Raw genomic sequence first — 22122 nt, forward strand, 5'->3', positions numbered from 1 at the left:
TTAACTTCATACATATCAGCTTTGACGTAAAACAGCACACTACAATTACACACTACACTTCAAGGTTTATCAAAACTCTGACCTTTAATACAAGTACGGCCATCACTATCAAGGTTCCAACCAGACTGGCAGGCACAGTTGTAGTATCGAGGTCTTAAGGTTGACAGCAGGCACAGTTGACTGCACGGATGGTTTTCACAGGGGTTCAGCGCTGTATGAAACCCAACAAATTTTGTTATTTAAAGTTATAAAAAACTAGTTTTGCCATCAGTGAACTGTGTGGATGTCTAACCTAAAGGCTGCTTTACAGGGTGATCTATGGTGATGCCCATGCCCTGGTATACAGCGGTCATAAGGACGGTGGTGTTTCCCCCATGAAACTTGTTAGTCATTATGATTTGACTTGTGTACCGGTCACTCCAGTATATGTTGTCCTCGAAGATGGTTATACCGTGCGGTTGCTGAAGAACCTGGAGAAATGACAGAAAGTGAAGAATGTACAAAATTCAACTGGATCATTTCAATTCAAATTTATTTCTATAGCACTTTTCAAAGCTGTGTATTCAGCAAAGCAGCTATACAGTAAATGCATCGTATGTACCTATATTTAAAGAGGTGTATGAAATGTGCAGAATTAAATCAATTCATGGTTGTAATTTTAAATAGTAGAGTATTTCAATAAAGAAGTACAAAAATATCAGAAATATGCTCTAGTCCTAGTCCAACTTTATTTATATAACTTGTTATAAGTTAATGATATTAGCCAAAAACATAACAATACATGGCTATATTTACTTGTCATATAAAACTATTTAACATGATTAACATCTTAATTATTTTCGTAAAACTTTACAATAGGGCACTTGCTAACATGATTTAACAATGAGCAATAACAATATAGTTAATGCAAGTTAATATAACCACCAAACTATCTGTATCAGCATCTGTATTGGCAGATATCAGTCTGAATAATACCAGCAATCGGTGGAAAATGTAAAATCTTCAATAAAAACCAACCTGATCTCACGAATTTCCGTGGCATAGTCACATAATTTTTTGCTAATTTTTCCATGGCATTCTCACGGATTGGTTACTCAACTGTTTTGTCCTATTTTCTTACCATTGTCACTTCGGTTTAGGGTTAGATTAACATAAAATGACATCCCTACCCAAACCCAACTCTAACCCCAACGCCAGGAGACAATTGATTAAAGTATAGAAAATATAAAAGAATACATCAGAAATTTTTTTATAAATCAATACTTAAAGTGACATACTAACGCAAACACCAAATCTAACCCTAAACCGAAGCGACAATGGTTTGAAAATAGGAAAAAGCAGTTGAGTAACCAATCCATTAGAATGCCATGGAAAAGAAAGTCTGTGGCAGGGCCACGGAAATATGCGGAGATCCTTGAGAATGCCATGGAAAAATTAGCAAAAAATTCTGTGACTATCCCACGGAACTTTGTGAGATCATGTTGATAAAAACCTATAATTGAGAAAAAAAGTATATTGCATGACACAAATTAAAGTAGACTTGCAATAGATGGTGGACTCTTACCAGGTCACTTGCAAAGACCTGGTTCCGGTTTTTACCATCGTAGTCACAGTAGTCAATATATTTTAAATAGGCGTCCGCAAAGTATAGTCTTCTAGTTGTGTAATCCAGGGTAAGTCCATTAGGCCAGTATACTTTACTGGTCACAATTGCTCTTCTTCCGAACCCATCCATACTGGCCTGTTCTATACGAGGGTTCTGACCCCAGTCCGACCAAAACATAAGATTGGTGCTGTGAAGAACACAGAGGATATTATGATGTTGTGCAATCTTATATTGCATATTATGCTATGTTATACAACATTTCTTTCTGGTTCTCGAATCTGATTGGCTAAGAGCTATCCGATATTCTACTGATAACGGCACAGTAACCGCTTCACATTTCGTATCAGTCCGCCACCTAGTGAATGGAGGTCCTTTAAACAGGCTCATCTCTGAATGGAAAAACTGCACGCACACACGGACAAACACAGGCGCGCTGTTTTTAAACACTCTCCGTGTGTCTCATTTCACTAGCTCGTAAATCAGTCTGTGAATCCCAATCGGAAGTGACTATTCCGTTAAAGATCAGCGCTCTTGGATGTTACGTTAAACTTAATGGGAGTAATGTCTTGTCACATCGTGTGGACGATTAACACTTGGAAAGAGAAATGTGAACAATATATTTTTTTCTGGAGCGATATCTCTTCTCAGAACGCGAAAACACCGTGGAACTGCAGGTAAGCACCGCAGCTTTTAAATGTGGACATTGATAATTTATTTTACCGTGACTATTAAAACATGTTATGAGATATCGGCACTGATATATTTATAAGCAGCATGCAAAAACATCTCTCTGACACTTAGAAAAAACTGTTTTATATAGTACTGACCAGAACAAAGTCTAATAATAATCAAGTGCTCGTATCGCGTTAAGAATAAATGGGAAAGCAATAGTAACATTATATAAGTATAGTTTTATTAATTTTTTCTTCGCGCCAAAACAATAACAACACAAAAGACACTAAATATGAATAAGAAAACAAGTAATAGTTTGATCATGACACCAAATACTGCTGATTTGATCTCATTTTTGACCATCAAACACAGACAAGGCCAACATCAGAGCCAGGGAATCCCTATCAGAGATGTAGCCCAGAGAGGGCGGTGGTCACCGGGGCGAGTGAACACTGACGTCCGCTCAGGCTCTGGTTCTCATACGTACCGAATCTCACTAAGCAAACGTTAAAACAGGCGCTATACATTCTCGACTGAACTAATCTTAAAACTACACTTTGTGACCAAGAAACGGTAATATAAAGAAACGGCTTTTCCGTCCATTGAGTTATTATGAGGTTCAAAGCAGCCGAAAGTGTTACCTGTCATTCTGGCCGCCCTCAAATCCGTGGTGTAAGAAAGTAGTTCCCAAACAAAGAGGCTTTTAAAATAACTCCGTTGTTGTTTTCTAGTTTTCTTTTTTCAAATGTGTGCCGTCGAACTGTTGTATAAAAGCAATATCGCTCTCGGAGTTGTGTGATATAGCTCTATATCATCATGGCTGTGATTGCCTACGGCCTCGTGCCTCTGGCCTAATCACAGCCGTGATGATATAGAGCTATATCACACTCCTACTTGAGCGATATTGCTTAATTATAATACAAATATTGCAAATATTCTTACTGGTTGCGAGGGTCCAGAGCCAATCCACGAGGGCTGGTGACATTCTCTGTAATCAGAACTTTCCTGAAGCGGCCATCTAGGGTGGATACTTCAATGTTCTCCATGACATAGTCAGTCCAGTAAATGTTTCTACCCACCCAATCCACTGCTATAGTTTCAGGTACCATCAGGCCCGAAGAAAACACCTAATATAAGAGCATCAGTGAATGAGTTTACCGAACACGGAGAAGCACGACATCTATATTTATTTTTATAAATTTACATTTAAATGTATGCATTTGACAGATGCTTTTATCCAAAGCAACTTACTGACCATCTATCAGTTTAGTACAGGAAGACATTTTGTCACTTGCTGTACCTGTTTTTGGTCCGTGCCGTTCTGGAATGAACTGTAGATCATGTTGTAATTAGCATCGCCCCAGTAGATTCTTTTGCTGACTCTATCAAAGTCTACAGTGACGATGCTCCCACCACTGGCTACGGGTTGGATGATCTGCGGCCTGAGGTTCACACGGTTAGCGATAAGCTGGCTGCGTCTGGCCACCAGAAGTAAAGCTTCACCTGGTGCTAAAAGAGAATCGATTCAAAACATAAAAAATTACATTTCAAACATAACTAATTGAACTAATTAAGAACAGTCCAAGCAAGCATATCATTTTTCTAAAAACATCTTAGTCCAGTCAAGAATGCGAATGTGATTGATGGAGATGTTGCTTACAAGTGGCTTTACATGTCTGTCCATCAGGCTCTAGCTGGTAGCCAAAGTCACAGGAGCATCGGAAAGAGCCGCGCTCATTGTAGCAGGTCTGACTGCAAAATCCAGGGATCAGACACTCATTTATATCATCACAGGTTTTCGAGTCATTCAACAGCTGGAATCCAATATCACATATGCATTGAGCTCCGAACGGACCCTGAATACAACCATCACTGCAGCCTCCGTTATTTACCTCACAGTCATCTCCATCTAAAAGAACGTAAAGTAAAACAGATGTTAGAAAGAGAGAGTAAAAATATTAGATTAGAGCTCAAGTCGTTGTACTCACTGCAAAGAGGAGATTCGTCAGCTCCATTGGGACAGTCTTTTTTGCCATCACACAACCAAGATTGCGCAATGCACACCTGGTCTGTTGGACACAACCACTGACCTGACGGGCAACTGAATGGTGGAGTGGGACAGTTTGTCTCATCGCTCATGTCCCTACAATCATCATCCCCGTCGCAAACCCAACTCTGAGACACACAGTTTCCATTGGCACACTGAAAATCTGTGGATCTGCAGGTGCGGGGCGGGCAGCCATTGTGTTCGTCAGAGCCATCTTCGCAGTCCGGATGGCCGTCACATTCCCATAATTTCGGAATACAGAATCCGTCCACCTGGCACTGGAATTCATTGTCATGGCAGAGACCAGGCCCACGTGTGGCTGCACATGGAATAAACCATCAGTCACTGGCATAGCTTTATTCATTCTGATTAATGAATTAAATAAAAAGAACACACCAAGTGGCTCATACACACAATCTTAAAGCTGAAATGTATTTTTGTTTTTAAATTACATAAAGTCAAATTTTTTTCACTATCCTAGTTTATGTGTAGCGACATATTAGTAAGCCACTTGTGTTTCTGCATCAAATATGTAAATATTGTGGCTTTGTCAAATAGTGACCCATCACTTAGTAGCTCTTTCATAGTAATTACGTAGTAGTAATTTTGTAGTTGTAATTACATAAATGTGGGGACATTTTTGTTTTTGTTATGGGAACTTTAACAGAGATGGGATATACCAAAACTAATATTGAACACTATTTAGTACTGACTGTATTCAAATTGGGATGTTCACAGTAACATTATAAAAGATAGTATCCCATGTCAACCTTCTGTTATTACCTATGAACTATCACCCCAAAATTTAAAATTTTAAATAATATCATAACAAATAGATGTACATGTAACACATAACAGTAACTTACGACAGCCACTTTCATCTGAGTGGTCCCTGCAGTCATAAACCCCATCACAGCGGTAGCTCTGACTGACACACTGATCTCCACTGGCACAAGCAAACTCCCAATTTCCACACGAATACTCTATCCAGAGTAAGAAACAACAACCACATCATCCATACTGAATAAGTAGACCTTGGAATACATTTACCTCAAATGTGCAAACTACATCTTACCACAGTCTTTCTCATCAGAGCCATCCAAACAGTCCTTATCTCCATCACAAACATAAGACCCGTATATACAGTGGTGGTCTGGGCAAAGAAAGTAGCCTGGCTGGCAGCTGCTAATGACATCTAGAAATGAATAAAAAAGCAGAACAGCAGAACATTTTATGTATTTTAATGTTTGGGTAAACATTTTATTCAATGGCCATTTGATGTGCCTTTGCGGATCTTTAATTTTATTCCAAAATCTTGGAGTGCAATACTTACTGCAGTCTCTCTCATCAGAACCGTCACCGCAGTCATTGAACGCATCGCACACCCATGATTTTGGCACACAATTTCCATTGGTGCAGGGAAATTGGTCTGAAGAGCAGGTGGTTGGACCACGTGTAGGGCAGTTATCCTCATCAGACCCATCACCGCAGTCATTATGTCCATCACAGCGCCATCTAGCAGGGATGCAGTGCTTGTTCCCACAGGTGAAAGCATAGGGGGAGCAGGTTGTTCCTATTAAAAACATTTAAGAGATGTACATCGCTAAATATTTTGCTTTAAAACAATAATTATTGTTCAAATATATATACTTTTACAGTATGCATTTGGCAGACGTTTTTCTCCAAAAAAGGTATAAATTTTTTTTTTTTACGTGTGCTCCCTGGGTTTAAAGGGATAGTTCGGCCAAAAATTATATTGAACCCATGATTTACTCACCCCCAAGCTGTCTGCGTTGCATATGTCCATCGTTTTTCAGACAAACACATTTTCGGATATTTTAGAAAATGTTTTAGATCTTTCAGTTGATTAAATTTAATGTTACGGGGTCCATGACCTTCAAGTCCGAAAAAAGTTTGTCCATCCTTCACAAAATAAATCCAAAGGCCCCAGGATGATAAACAAAGGTCTTCTGGGGGTAATCCGCGCGGTGTTGTTGTAGAATGTACAAATTTATAAACTAAAATAACTACCTTCCGGTAGCACCGCCATCTTAGTCGCGTCCGCATTCAGGATGAGAGCTTACGCAGCCTACAGAGGCTACTCTGCTGCTGCTCTGTGCCCCCGCCCTCCGAATTTGTCATACGTCACTAAGAAAAGTGCGTACACTACGCTAATACTCTCTCCTGAATACAGAGGAGTCTAAGATGGCGGCGCTACCGGAAGGTAGTTATTTACGTTAATTAAGTTTTAAATATGGATATTTCTACAACAACACCGTGCGGATTACCCTCAGAAGACCTTTGTTTATCATCCTGGAGCCGTTTGGATTTATTTTGTGAAGGATGGACAAACTTTTTTTGGACTTGAAGGTCGTGGACCCCGTAACATTAAATTTAATCAACTGAAAGATCTAAAACATTTTCTAAAATATCCGAAAATGTGTTTGTCTGAAAAACGATGGACATATGCAACTCGGACAGCTTGGGGGTGAGTAAATCATGGGTTTAATATCATTTTTGGCCGAACTATCCCTTTAAACCCATGACATTTTAGCATGCTAACCAATGCTCTGCACTGAGCTATACGGGGGCACATTCATAAATTGCAATTTTAAACTAAATGCAAAAATAAAACTTCATTAAAGTGAAGTGTGACCATTTAAGTTGTAGCTCCAGCAATAATGAAAGATTTACCTCATAAAAGACCAAAAATGTAACATTTTGTATTTTATTTTATATGTCGACAAACATTTGACGTCTTTCAAGGTACTTTATACTAGAACCTTTTAAACGTTTATTTAGTGCATATCATTATCCAGTGCTTTATCAAAAATTGACACTCGCGTCCTTAGATATCATGACTAACTCCCAAATTTACACTTGGGGCCCTATCTTGCACACAGCGCAATTGACTTTGTCAGTGACGCATGTATCATTCGTATTTTGCACCGGCGCACAGCGAGTTTTTCCCTCCACAAACGCACGTCGGCAAACTAGGGAATGAACTTGCGCTCCCTGGGCGGTTCAGCGCAAAAAAAAAGAGGCGTGTTCCGGCGCAAACCATCCCTGATGCTATTTTGCAGTTTCAAAAAACAATTGCGCCACTGACCAGAAAAAAAAAGTTTAAAGTCAGTGGCGCGTTGCGCGTTGTTCATTATGCTATTTTAAGGGCGCATGCTTGACCATAGCGTGCACAACGCGCATACACTTTGCATCTTATCTACACAGATGCAACAGTTATTTTTGCAAATCATAAATTGTTACACTAAAAAATATTAATACACGAGATAAGGGGAATCATAGTGGTGAGCATTGTGGTGATAGTTTTTATTTATTGTGTGGCTGCGTTAAAAAATTATCATGCAAATAACGATTAAAATATTTTCATACGTTTTTTTGTGTGGCTGTATAACGTTTATTTTATGTAAATAATAATTAAAATGTTTTCATAAGAAACCTTTATGTATATGAACTTGATTTGTAAGAGTACTTGGGGGTTGGACCTTGCTTGCGTTTCTTGGGTCCGATTTCAAAGACCCCAAACCCTTTCAGCTGTGAGGGTGGACGCAGCGATGTCCTCTGCTGGCGTCTGTGTAGAGGCAGATCCAACTCCCGTTACACGGCGTGCCCGATTTATGCTGGCAAGCTTGGGATTCCCCCGTCTCCTGACATCATTGTAGCGCTTGGCGCAGCGTCCTGGGGATGCCAGCTGATGAGACTGTGGCTATTTCAATGTTTAACCTATCACTATGTTTAACCTACGCTGATTTGGGCGGGTTTCTCCTATCCCCAAAACAACTTCTCTGTCTTTGACTGCTCTTACAAGAACGTCGGTCTCCTCGGCTGTAAACCGCTCCTGGCGTACGCCTGGTAAACGCCGTCATAATAATAGCAACCCGCCGTGGAACTTGCGCCCTTGCGTTTAAAGGGAATGTTTGATAGCGTTCTGATTGGTTTATTTGACGTTACGCCCACACCACACCTATGAATAATGAACCTACTTCAGACCAACCCCTTATTGATTTGCGCCCGGCGCAAGAGTTATTTCTCCCGCTGGGAAAATAGCAACAGCGCCCAATATCCGCCCACAAACTCACTTGCGCGTTGCGCTTCGCACTTGCGTTTCAGATCGTTAAAATAGGGCCCATTGTGTTTCAAACGTTTGTGATGCCCTCAACATATATACTGTTGTCCTTTTGCTCACACCTGTACATACTATACGCACCTGGCTCTGTGCAGTTGGCTTCATCTGTCTTGTCGATGCAGTCATTAACACCATCACAGCGGTATGAATTAGGTACACAGCGACCCTCATCACAGGGAAAAGAGTAGTCACCACAGTTATTATCTGGTGGAGGCTCAGAGTCATCTTTCACACAGTCTCTATTGTTTTCCTGCAGTTTCATGCCATAGGGACAACCACACACGCGGCCAGACGCAGGCGTAGGGAAGCAGAAGTGACTGCAGAGGCCGTTTGAAATCAAGTTGCATCTGCTTTTGAATACTGAGTCAACAAAATAAACAAAACAACGTCAAGGAAAGTTAGACACAGAGTACAGAGATGCACATACATTAATTTTTACCCAACCATGGGCTGAAACAACTCAGCATTTTTGTAATAAGCAGGGTCATTTCTGACACGTACAGTCTTGAATATCAGCTGAATAGGCCTTGACATTCATTATGCCCGTAATGCCCTTTCTGAGTATGACATTTTCTCCACCATCCCTCTTCCTCATACGAAACACAGAATTTGTCCTCCAGTCTGATACAAACAGATGATCTAACACACAGCAGAGACAGATCAGTCATTAACAACTAAAAAAACATTGATACATGCACTTCCTTATATCTTGGTAGTTGAACATCTTTTCTCACGTGAATGTTTGTTTTTGAATCACCTGTAAATTCTTACTAAATCTTAAGCATTTGCGCACTGTAATAAGCCTAACCTGAGTGTATTGTAAGTGAAAAAGGGTCAGTGATTTGTCCAACACTGGAAAATGCCTGTCGATCCATCCCATCAATGTTCACATGCTCAATCCGATCCAGCAGTGCATCAACCCAATATAGTCTATCCATTCTGTGGAGCATGAACAAAACTGTTGGAGACTTTTCCACAAGCTCATTACTATCGGATAAGCAAATTTTATTTAAAAACTCAAGAATAGTGAAAGCAAATAATTCTCAAGTCATCCTTACAGGTAATCCACAGCAAGTCCATTTGGCCACCCAAGTGTAGTGTTGACAAGAGAAATAGCATTGCTTCCATCTGTATACGCTCTGGTGATCACCGCTGGACGATACCAATCCGACCAGAAGAGGTATCTAAAAATATACAAAAACAGCTTTGTACTACAGTCCAGCATATCTCAAACAAATACTAACTCACATCTAAAGAAGAGTTGAATATTATGTCATTTGAGTCTTAAATGAAATAGATAGATCTCTCACTTAGCACAAAAATTTTAAAAGACCCCATGAAATTACTTGACAAGCGAAGTTGTCTGTGCTGTTTTAGGGCCCTATCATATACCCGGTGCAATGCAGCGCAAAACACACCCATTACATATTACGAGAATAGGAACAACCTTTTTAGACTGTGCCCCAGGCGCATAGACCATTTTTTCCGTCATTAAACTAGCAAAAGTGGATTCAGACACGTTCCAAAAGCCGTGCGCTTCAGACCATGGGCTAAGATCGTTAAAATATGGCCCTTAATGTTTATCATATGAAAAGGATAATCCTTTAGTTTAAAATAGCCAAAAAAAACTTAGTATATTTAATTATTTAATATAGTAAACTGTAAAAAATTCCTAAATGACAGAGTGTTCTTCAATCTTACCACAGTACTGTTAATATTAAGGTATACTACAGTATTTACTACAGTTATTCAATTGTCTATAGTTGATACTACAAAAAAACACAGTAGGCAATGGCATATACATTAACAAAGTGTACTGTAATATACTTTGGTATGCTAAAATTTCCTACAGGTTTACAATAATAGTTATACTGCAGTATTTTATACAGTTTATCAATTCACTATAGTGATTCTACACAATACTACATGCTACTATATACAAAATGTACCATAATATACTACAGTATGCTAAAATTTACTATGTGTTACAATAAATATACTACAGTATTTACTACACTTTTATCAGTTTAATATAGTTTATACTATAGTAAGAATTAACAAAGTGTAGTTGTACTATAAGATACTATAGTGTGCTTAAATGTACTACAGGTTAGAATAGTAAATACTGAAATATTCTACAGGGTTACTGCAGTTTATTAATTGACTTTAGTTAACACTTTAAAATACTATTGTATAAATTAACAAAAGAGTACCAGTATTGCAATATACTACAGTATGCTTACATTTACTACACGTTACTACAGTAAATACTAAAGTATAATACAGTATTTATTCATGTGGACAGCCACAAGCCATGCTTTGTTAAATGGAGGCAGGTGGTTTTGGGGGGCGATTTTACTCATCTTAGTATATAAAGAGACCAAAATCTTGAATTGATGTATTCTTTACCATGCCCTTGTTCTCTCTTACCCTGCACTGGGATGTACAGCAATACCCCGAGGGTATATCAGGTTTTTAACAATGTCCCGTCTGGATCCGTCAGTTACTTTAAAAGCTGAGATGGTGCGATACGAGCTGGATGTCCAGAAGAGGACCTTTGAAGTCCAGTCATATGCCATTGACTCCACAGTGCCCACTCTATAACCTGTCAAAATCTTTTGATCTGATATATAACAACACAATACAACGTAGTTAACAAAGTGCGGCATGTTTGTGGAAAGAGATCTAAGAGTATCTAAATGTAAGTATCCACAGACTCACTGGTGCCATTGATGGGTGATTGGTAAATGAGCTGCCGCAAGCGATCATTGTAAAACACTGTCTCTGCAGAGGCATCATACTCCACTGCAGAACCGGAAAAACTTTCGGTCAGACCAGCCAGCGGCAGGGTGACGTCCTCCTGAGAGGACGCATTTAGAGGGATCCCTCTGACTGCTGTCGCACTTGATACCAGTAAATAATCTTTTATCTCTAGAAGTGTAAAAGAGAAGGACAGAAAGAAGGGTTTGATTCATCAGATTCTACAAGTTTTACAGTACAGTAAGTACACAGTATACATTTGGCAGACTCACTAAAGCAGCTGTGACCATCAGATTGCAGGTCGTATCCAAGGCGGCACTTGCAGCGGTAACCCAACCCATCGTTGTCTGTGCGGTGACTTAGAAGACAAATTTGCTCACACCCGCCATTGTGTTTACCACATGGGCTTCTCACTGTCAGAGTCAGAAGAAATTGAGATATATTGAACATGATCAATAATATATATGAAATATTGATCTGTTGGCTGGGTCGATCTGTTGGCTGGGGCTTGGAAAGCTTTTAGGGAAACCAGCTAAAGACCAGCATGGCCAGACTGGGTAGCCAGGTAAACCAGCTGCAGACTGGACTCAAACAAACGCCAACTAAACAAATCTTAGGCTGAAAAAGTGCAAAATATGCAATACTTTGCTAAAAGAATGTGTTATACAATATGCAATACAATTATGCTTTATATTTTTTATGACGATTATATAAACATCATAAAAGCTTGATAGTCTCAATTTGACGACACAACTTTGTGAAATATTAAAATCACTCAGGTATTTCAAGTATATCCTTCAGCCCTAGCAGGTGTGTACTGTAAGTATTTTGTTATTATCATTCAGCTCTGCCTCACCTGTGGGCTGAAGGAGTGGATGTGAGACCACAATTTGTCCAGGTCTGTTAGTTGAACGGTAGAGAAATGTCGAGTCACTGCCATTGAAGCGGTTGGTCCGAATCACACCCATCTTGACCCAGTCAGTGAAAAAAGCGTGGTTCTCAAATACTGAAATACCAAAGGGGTGGGGGACCTCATGACCTCCATTCAGCACTACTTTCCTAGTTGCACATTTGATAGCATAAATATACAAATAAGGACATTATTGACATAAATTGCAAAAGATTAAATAGGTAAAGTAAAATCTCTTTTCTTAAAACACTGGGTTAAGTTTAACCCAACAAAACACATGATCTCTTCCTAAAAAAAAATTTATGTTATACCTGTCTAAGCCACTATAAGTGATAGTCTCAACAAGGTTAAAATGGCTGTCAGTCCAATAAACCCTCTGAGTGACCAAATCTAGGGTGATTCCAGTAGGAGAACCAAGTCTTGTCTTAATCAGCTCAAACCGATTACTACCATCCATGAAAGCTCGCTCAAGTTTAACATCATCTGTGTTAAAGCCAGAGTCCGTGAAGAACATATACCTGGAAAATGAGATTCTCAATCAGTAATTGGATATACATAAACATATAACCAACATGATACATCCACACACATACAAGTACTCACCCCACTGTTGGGTCCAGCGCAAGCCCATGAGGAGTCACCAAATTTTCAGCAATCAGCGTGACACGGTTTCCCCCATCATAATCACAGGCTTCGATCCTCTCCACCCGTTCCTCCACAAAGTAAAGCTTGAAGTTGATCCAGTCCACAGCCAGGTTCTGTGCACTGTGCACTGCTTCTGAGAGAACCTCCTTCTTATCTTCACCTTTGAAGTTCATGGAGTAAATCTGAATAAAAATATTTTTGTTAACATGATTTCCTTGTGATTTAAATCTGTGGTTATTTCATACTGTAAATTAAAAGACACCTTCTGAGAATCGGTGTCTGTCCAGAAGATGCGTTGACTGTGCCAATTGTAACCAACGCCCACAGCGTAACCTCTGCCATCTGATTGGGCCAGAAGTCTGACAAACCTCCCATGTATGTCTGCCATCTTTATATCACGTCCATCTGTGAAGATCAGCTGTGGTAAACCCCCTATGAGAACCAAGCAATACATGTTACAACACAGGTGCATCACAACAGTAAAAAAAGTCCCTCTCTATCATCTCTTAAGCAACTGCAAAATAAAATACATATGTGACCCTGCCTGTGACAACGCAAATAAAGTCATTTATTTCTACATACACTCATCCTACATAAAGACGTTGTGTGATAATATATCTTGATATTTTTAATATTGACTAAGGTCATGTCAAAGATCAATGTGAAATCAATGATTGAAATCAAACTTTAATGCTCCTAATTTATGAGACCTCAGCCTGGATTACACATATGGGTTGCATATCTTCATGTGCACATCCTTATTGCCTTATTTCTAATCTACCGGTATAGTAAATGACTATTGTTTTAAATAAAAAAGGACAATTTTACTATTGTTGACTTGTTTGCCACAGGGCATTTGAATACAGATTTTATGAAAGTGTTAATGTGTTTACTAAAAATATTAAAAGCCAAATTTTGACTTCAAAATTAATAAAAAAAAAAATTCATCTGTAAAGACTACTTGTTTGAAAAAAACGTGTAAGTGTCATAAACTTATGTTAAACACAGAGCTTATTTTTGCGATAATCCTAACATGAATGGGCTTTTTTGCTATGAAAAAACAAAAACACGTGATCCCTGTGGCACTATAACTGCGCTGTATACAGCTGTATTAAACTCAGTTTGAGGCAGTTAAATAAATCTAGCTATAAAAATCTCACAAATACCTCTGTTTATAAATATATTTAAATATAAATATATATACACTCAACGGCCACTTTATTAGGTACACCTGTCCAACTGCGCATTAATGCAAATTTCTAATCAGCCAATCACATGGCAGCAACTCAATGCATTTAGGCATGTAGACATGGTCAAGACAATCTGCTGCAGTTCAAACCAAGCGTCAGAATGGGGAAAAAGGTGAATTAAGTGACTTTGAAAGTGGCATGGTTGTTGGTGCCAGACGGGCTGGTCTGAGTATTTCAGAAACTGCTGATCTACTGGGATTTTCACACACAACGATCTCAAGGGTTTACAGAGAATGGTCAGAAAAAGAGAAAATATCCAGTGAGTGGCAATTCTGTGTGCGCAAATGCCTTGTTGATGCCAGAGGTCAGAAAAGAATGGCCAGCCTGGCTCGAGCTGATAGAAAGGCAACAGTAACTCAAATAACCACTCGTTACAACCGAGATATACAGAAGAGCATCTCTGAACGCACAACACGTCGAACCTTGAGGCGGATGGGCTACAGCAGCAGAAGACCACACCGGGCGCCAATCCTGACAGCTAAGAACAGGAAACTAAGGCTACATTTCACACAGGCTCACCAAAATTGGACAATAGAAGATTGGAAAAACGTTGCCTGGTCTGATGAGTCTTGATTTCTGCTACGACATTCAGATGGTAGAGTCAGAATTTGGTGTCAACAACATGAAATCATGGATCCATCCTGCCTTGTATCAACGGTTCAGGCTAGTGGTGGTGGTGTAATGGTGTGGGGGATATTTTCTTGGCACAATTTGGGCCCATTAGTACCAATTGAGCATTGTGTATTGTTTCTGACCATGTTCATCCCTTTATGACCACAGTGTACCCATCCTCTGATGGCTACTTCCAGCAGGATAACGCGCCATGTCATAAAGGGCAAATCATCTCAGACTGGTTTCTTGAACATGAAAATGAGTTCACTGTACTCTAATGGCCTCCACAGTCACCAGATCTCAACCCAATGGAGTATCTTTGGGATGTGGTGGAACGGGAGCTTCGTGCCCTGGATGTGCAGCCGACAAATCTGCAGCAACTGCATGATGTTTGTTATCATGTCAACATGGACCAAAATCTCTGAGGAATGTTTCCAGTACCTTGTTGAATCTGTGCCACGAAGGATTAAAGCAGTTCTGAAGGCAAAAGGGGTCCAACCCGGTACTAGTAAGGTGTACCTAATAAAGTGGCCGGTGAGTGTGTATATATATATATATATATATATATATACTGCTTAGAATATATATACACACACACACACACATATATATATATATACATATATATATATATGTATTAAGCTCATCAGAAGCATTTTGGGTTCCTCTTTACCTGAAGTGTTGGCTTTGCAGACGTGACCTTGCTCCAGGAAGTATCCATCTGCACAGCTACAATGATGTGTGCCTGGTCGATCCTCACAGAAGTGATCACAGATTCCCCAAATATTACAGTCATCATAGTCTGAGGAATAAACCACATACCTGCTACTGTAAGTCTGCCATTAGGCACTAGTATAATAAATAAAGGGCCACATTTTTCAGCAATAATGTAGGAAAGCCTAGTGACAGTGAACTATATTTGGAATATAACACAGATCAAGTTTTTTATTGTGATTAAAGAAAAGAGAATAATGACATATATAATACGTTTTTATCATTCAAAATGATAAGTAAAATCAATAATTAATCTTTTTGTTAGAAAATAAAGTTATGCAATAGTCATGTTAACAGAATAAAAACATAAGGATAAGTCATGAGGTTATAACTGGGATTTATAGTATTGATTAATCATTATCTGTAACTGTAAATTTAAAAAATATTGTGCAATGTGTAAATTGTGTAATGTGAATCACTTTAACATTTTAAAAAGAAAATCTTAACTCACCCACACATGAACGGCTGTCATTGGCTACCATAAAGCCATCGGGACAGTAGCAAGCTCCGCCCTGAGGGCTGGGGTGACAGCGATATTCACAGCTTAGAGCTGAGCACTGGCTTAAACCTACAGGTGAGATGCAGTTAACAGATTCAGTTAATTTGTGTACTGTCACATGCATAATGTGATGTGAGACTATCATCAAACTGTCATCTGCTAATTAAAAGTGCTGCTATAAAATGTGACCCAGGCATGCAGGCAGTTGAATTTGAGCACATAAAAACTCAATAAAATGTAAAACACATGAGTGTCTAGTAAAATATGACTGTTGAAAAGCTGATTGCTCGGCACTGATTTGATGATGTCATGTGATTATCATTATATTAAAATTGGCTGCTTAGATTGTGAGAAAACAAGACATGTCTACATTTACATCTATCGGTTCTGTTTATCCAAACTGACAGTGCATTACAAGGTACACATTTTTATCAGTATGTATGTTTTCTGTCTTTTGTGCTGCTAACACAATGCTCATCCTGAGCCATATGGGATCGTTCAATGTCATTGCATGAAATAATAAACATGACGACAAGTGACATCTTTTGCATTTTTATCCAACTTTTAGTGGATGCATGAAGTCTGTTTCTCTTCACACAGTTGTAACCACAGGTGTACTGTGTTGACAAATAAGATATTCCTTATCTGTAAATCACATTGTATGTCGGTTCAGCAGCAACAACATAAACAAATGGCTTTTGTGGCCCAAACTTAACTTCCGTAAACTTACATAAAGAATCAATAACAAGTCCCTCTGAAGTAAATTACTTTTAATATCAACAAAATAAATAACAAGTAAAGTACCTTAGTTTAAATCATAGCTGAGGCATATCAACCATTACACTGGGCTAACGTTACTATGTAAAATGTATGTATAACTGTAGCCAACGTAAAGATCATTAAATTCTTGCCTTGCTGCCAAATCCACACAGTGATAATCCATTATTTACCGTCTTCCCTTGTCTTTAGGAAACCGAAACTATTTACCACAACGCATTTGTTCCTGCGGTCAGTTTAGTCCCAAGCAAGCCAGGCCGGTAAACTAGCACAGCCAGGAAGTAAATTGCGGGCCTGACGCGTAACCGTGGCAACGCGCGTGCTTCGGATGAAACCAAATCTGCACAGTGATCCATGCTTACTGATCCTCGTCTTTTGGAAACCAAAACGTTTTGATTTTCCACCACGTATTTGTTAAGAAGGTTCGTTTACTTGCTTGTAGCCAGGCCAAATTTTAGTAGCCTCTCTCTGGTCAGATCGATAAACAAGCACAGACCGGAAGTTAGGTTCGTTCCGTAACCGCGGCAACGCGCGTGCGTCCAGTGAGACGAACTTAACTGTGGACATTGTTCCACAATTTTACCACAACCACAAATAAATGATTATTTATTTGACAAAACTTTCTGTTATATAATGCAAATACATTTTTATCATTTTACCCAGTCTGCAAAACCCAGGTAAACTCTTTATTTACTGTTTTCTACACAAATCCTACATAATGTAAATAATATTCTGTAGAAATATAACTTTGATATCGTTAATATTGACTGAAATCAAACTTGAAGGTTTTTATAATAAGATTGCAAAGACCCTGGATTTGCACACAGGGTCAAATTTTTGAATATCTCTTAAATGTTCATGTGTTTTATGGTGCTGGTGGGATCATTTTTATAAGATTGCATTAAAACATACACATATTATTATTATTATTATTATTATTTAACATAACCTGTCCTGTAGGTATTTACCGCAGGTTAGCTGTGCTGTAGTGTTGGTCTCATCTGTTCCACCAGGGCAGTCAGGATTATTGTCACACACTTTGTTTATGGGCACACACATTGAAGAGCCAGGACACGGCCATTCGCCGGGGTAACAGTCTCGAATACTTGGGTCTGAAAGTTTGACAAACCCTTAACATGTGTTTTCCTTCAATTTGATTTTACTGAATTTGCTTTTGCACATGTGTTTGAAATTAACTTAATTTTGACAGGAGATGGGTGTCGATATCTTACCACATCCATTCTCATCACTAAAGTCACCACAGTCATTGATGCCATCACACACCCACTGCTGAGGCATACAGCGTCCATTACTGCAGGTAAACTCTGATCCACTACAGGTCTTATACTCTAGAAGTAAAGACAACATAGCAGCGGTCTGTTTAGTTATCATTAAACCTACATATGTGTACCTCATAACTTTTGATAAAGCAGACACACTGTAGGCCTTATTACTTAAACACTCACCACAGTCTTTCTCATCACTGCTGTCCCCACAGTCATCCCAGTGATCACAGACGAAGGGCATCGGGATACAGTATCCATTCGTGCATTCAAACTGGTGCGGCATACATTGTTTTGCTGTTTTAAAAGTAAAAGGGAATGTCAAAGGAAGTAGCATGCGGAATATGCATATGGATTTCAATCTTTGACATGGCCTTACGCAGTTAATATTAAAGCTATTAAGGTTATTTTTCACAGTATGTTCTTTTACATTATATAGGGTGATTTTGTGTAGAAAAACAATACAGGAAGGATCACACATATTGCTTGGATTCTTTGACACTCACTGCAATTGGATTCATCCGAACCATCCCGACAATCTAGCATCCCATCGCAGTGTTGAGCATTGTCGTAGCACGCTCCATTAGCGCATGTCTTCTCTTTGCATGCTGGGTAGTCTGGATTCAACACCAGGAAATTTCACACTTGGGTGTTTTATTGACATTCCAAAACATGATGATCTTAAATCTTTATAGTGCATTTCCTAGCAGCTATTACTTGTCATTCTAGTAACTGATTTATCCTGAGACTTTTATGTGCTAAATAAATGTCGAAGTCAAGCATTTTTAGTCTTGTAAAGATAATTGTGCTTATGACTTTTATGACATTTATCACAGGGCTGTTTGCAATAAATTTTTGCTTTGGATATTGATATGCTGTACTCTTGTCACATTTCAAAAATTCATTAACATGGGCATTTCTAAAACATTAGTGACACAAATTTTGGTTTTGTGCAAATTGTGTAAAACATTAAAGTAACATGGCATAAACAAATAATAGTATTACATTTCAGTGCAAACCACAGAAATATTGTTTTTTATCTTTTTTAAGAGTTGCATGCTTATAATTTGGCTTTTATAAGAAAGCACCTGTTAACAAATAAATGAAACTATTTATTAAAATATATATATATATATATATATATATATATATATATATATATATATATATATATATATATATATATATATATAGGAATAACACATCAAAGGAAGACATTAATGGTAAATGCTACTTTTACAGTAGAAAGATGATCTTACTGCAGTTGTTCTCATCTGAGTTATCCACACAGTCTGAAACATGGTCACATTTGTATTGTTTAGGTATGCACTGTCCTTCTCGACAGGTGAACTGGTCTGTGCTGCATGTCTGGCTGCCTAAAAAAACAAATCCTGCTGGTCATGCACCATCACTGATAATACATTGCTACAAATATCAGTGCCTCATTTTTATTTCTTCGTTGTATTGCCCTTTAAGATGCATGTAGACATACCACAGGCTCTCTGTTCATCAGAACCATCTGTGCAGTCTGCCTCCCCATCACATACAAATGCTAAAGGGATGCACTCGCCACCTGTCAAGCACTTGAACTGCTGAGAGCTACAGGTGGGCAAAGCTGGATATCCAATTAGGAGAAGAATGAGTGCAGAATGACAATATTGGAATTAAAGTTAAATTGAATATTTAGAGAATATATATTAAATACAGTAGCTAGGAGTTTCACAGTCCTACTGTGAAAAGTACAATCAAATTGGGTTCACAAGTCATTTCAGTATACTATTTCAAATTTTGACCAGCTGCTGTAACTTAACAAAAAAATAAATTGACATTGACAACTTAACTTGGTAAGTTTATGTAATGTAAAAACATTTAATAATTTAAAATAGTATGCTAAAATGACTCAATACTTTTGTTTATCATTTGAGTCAGGCAGAGATACTTACGACAGTTCAGTTCATCAGAGTCATCTGGACAATCCTTCGTTCCATCGCACCTCCAGTTTTGATCTATACATTGACCATTATTACACTGAAACTGACCACTGCTGCACTGACCTGCTCAGAAAATTATGATTTAGTTTTGTTTTAACAGCCTCTGTTACCCTTTCTAACATGATAAAACATTACTTGACCTCCTAAGACCTGAGCTTTGGTTTGGCTTGCATTTTAGGTTTCTTTCAGCTATTTTGGGTTACCAATAAATATAATAACCAAATATTTTTCTTTAAACATGAAGCAGTGTAAGTGTCCACGTTTGTGTACAACAGGTTCCAGTTACACAGAATTAAGTATTATGGTGCACACAACAACAAATGTGATGTCCACGTATGTGGACACACCAGGTCTTAGGAGGTTTTGTTGTATTTCAAATATGCCAAAATCATTTTGTGTCCATATGGTCAAAACAAAAAAACTGTTACAATGTATAAAGATGATCATTATTCACAGAGAAATCTGTTTATTACAGTAGATATTAGATATACATTAAGTGTTGATGTGCTATAACACTTTGCAGGTTGGTTGATCTAGTAAATTTTAATGACTTAAATTAGTAATGTTTATTGGGTAATTTACAAATAATTCTCACTTTTGCAAGATTTAATGAGTAACTTTATGAGTAACTTTAAGTTTATGGCTTTTTTTGAGCTACTGTGTAAAACATTGGAACTTCAAATCATGTGATGCCTACTAAAATTTGAAACATTTTCCCCATGAATTTAGATTTAGATTATGCATTAATATATTTCAATAAGTTTTATCAGATGGTGTCTAACTTGTTATTTGTGCAAAATTAATAGGTTCAAACTGAGCAATAGCATATTCAGGTCTCATTTGAAAACAGTGCTTTAAAGGGATAGTTTAACCAAAATTGCATACTGTCATCATTTACCTCAACATCATTTTAACATGTTGTTCTGAACCTATATGAGTTTATTTATTCTGCTAATATTATACAAAAGAAGATATTTTGATAAATGATGGTAAGCATAAAGTTGGCGGTACTCATTGACTTCCATAGTAGGAATAACAAATACTAACAAAGTCAATGGGTACCATCAATATGTGGTTACCATCATTTATCAAAGTATCTCAATTTGTGTTTAACAGAAAAAAGAGACCAGTTTAGAGCAACATAAGGGTGAGAAAATGACAGAATTTTCATTTTTGGGTGAAATCCCATTAATTGAAATGATGCCTTCTCTTTCTGTTGTTCCTTTAACATTAAGATGAAATCCCTTATTTACTGTAAAATAAGAAATGTATAATAGAAATTTCAGAATATTGATATTATAAAGAAATAATTGACATTAAAAACATAAATATTTACAGAATATGTTTATACAAAACTGAGCTGTTATAACACTCCAATATTTCAAGTGCAAACCATATTGAACAAAACATACAAATATTAAAACATACTGACCTTGCACGAAGCAGGGTCCGTAGATTAAAAATAATGTTAAAACACAAAAACCTAATCTGTCCATTTCTGTGGTATTTGATCAGAATTCTTGCACAGTTAAATAAAACGGGCCATGGAAAGAGAATGATGATCTTCCTCTGTTTCTGAAGCTTCAGATTCAGTGATCCATCCACAAACTCTTTACCTTCAATGAGGTCTTTGATGAGCTCCTCTCCTAAAATAAGCATGGAGTGAATGTAGGAGACAAAGGTGCAACCCTTTATGACCCCATCTTTGCGTGAATCTCATCTAAGATTAACTTTTACCAGTGAAACATGTCAACATCAGCAGAAAATTCTTCAATGTCATGTTCATGTAACTCATGAGGAACCATCCTTTTTGTTTTTTATTGATAAGGTTATGTATCTGTTGCAGGGACAAACACAGATGGCTATGTGTTTTCACAAGCGTCAATCTGTAAAACATTTTATAAATACACTGTAAAATTTTTGTCAAATCAACATGTATTTTTAGGTAACTTCAATTAAAAACAATAACTTCTTGTTATAAGTGTCAACTTTTTTAACTCAGAACTTAAAATAGTATGTTGAATTGACTTGCAAAACCTTGTTTTATCTTCATGCTGCATTTTTTAGAGAGACACTTATTTTAATTTCACTACAAAGTGGGTTGTAGGCTCTCTTCAAGGTTTCAACAGACTTGTTAACTCAAGGTGGAAAA

The 22122-nt window shown here is 37.9% G+C and overlaps 1 protein-coding gene across 1 annotated transcript in view; it reads right to left on the reverse strand.

Moving 5' to 3' along the window:
* lrp2b (low density lipoprotein receptor-related protein 2b) overlaps positions 1-21629 on the reverse strand; it is a 58341-nt gene extending 36712 nt beyond the window's left edge. Inside the window, exons 1-31 of the mRNA XM_073814611.1 lie at positions 21587-21629; positions 19923-20033; positions 19472-19594; positions 19239-19355; positions 18486-18596; positions 18163-18276; positions 17929-18045; positions 17665-17808; positions 15872-15988; positions 15320-15448; positions 13047-13216; positions 12743-12966; positions 12451-12657; positions 12086-12288; positions 11502-11642; positions 11191-11400; positions 10900-11092; positions 9528-9653; positions 9278-9408; positions 8971-9108; positions 8551-8829; positions 5659-5898; positions 5401-5520; positions 5192-5308; positions 4267-4644; positions 3939-4187; positions 3579-3787; positions 3221-3405; positions 1565-1793; positions 293-470; positions 83-211 (exon numbers count right to left, since the gene is read on the reverse strand). Of these exons, the coding sequence (XP_073670712.1) occupies positions 83-211; positions 293-470; positions 1565-1793; positions 3221-3405; positions 3579-3787; positions 3939-4187; positions 4267-4644; positions 5192-5308; positions 5401-5520; positions 5659-5898; positions 8551-8829; positions 8971-9108; positions 9278-9408; positions 9528-9653; positions 10900-11092; positions 11191-11400; positions 11502-11642; positions 12086-12288; positions 12451-12657; positions 12743-12966; positions 13047-13216; positions 15320-15448; positions 15872-15988; positions 17665-17808; positions 17929-18045; positions 18163-18276; positions 18486-18596; positions 19239-19355; positions 19472-19594; positions 19923-20033; positions 21587-21629 (5182 nt within the window). The remainder of the gene's footprint in view (positions 1-82; positions 212-292; positions 471-1564; positions 1794-3220; positions 3406-3578; positions 3788-3938; positions 4188-4266; positions 4645-5191; positions 5309-5400; positions 5521-5658; positions 5899-8550; positions 8830-8970; positions 9109-9277; positions 9409-9527; positions 9654-10899; positions 11093-11190; positions 11401-11501; positions 11643-12085; positions 12289-12450; positions 12658-12742; positions 12967-13046; positions 13217-15319; positions 15449-15871; positions 15989-17664; positions 17809-17928; positions 18046-18162; positions 18277-18485; positions 18597-19238; positions 19356-19471; positions 19595-19922; positions 20034-21586) is intronic.
* Positions 21630-22122: the final 493 nt, after the last annotated feature.

Source organism: Paramisgurnus dabryanus, chromosome 1 (assembly GCF_030506205.2).
Source record: "Paramisgurnus dabryanus chromosome 1, PD_genome_1.1, whole genome shotgun sequence".
NCBI classification, from domain to species: domain Eukaryota; kingdom Metazoa; phylum Chordata; class Actinopteri; order Cypriniformes; family Cobitidae; genus Paramisgurnus; species Paramisgurnus dabryanus.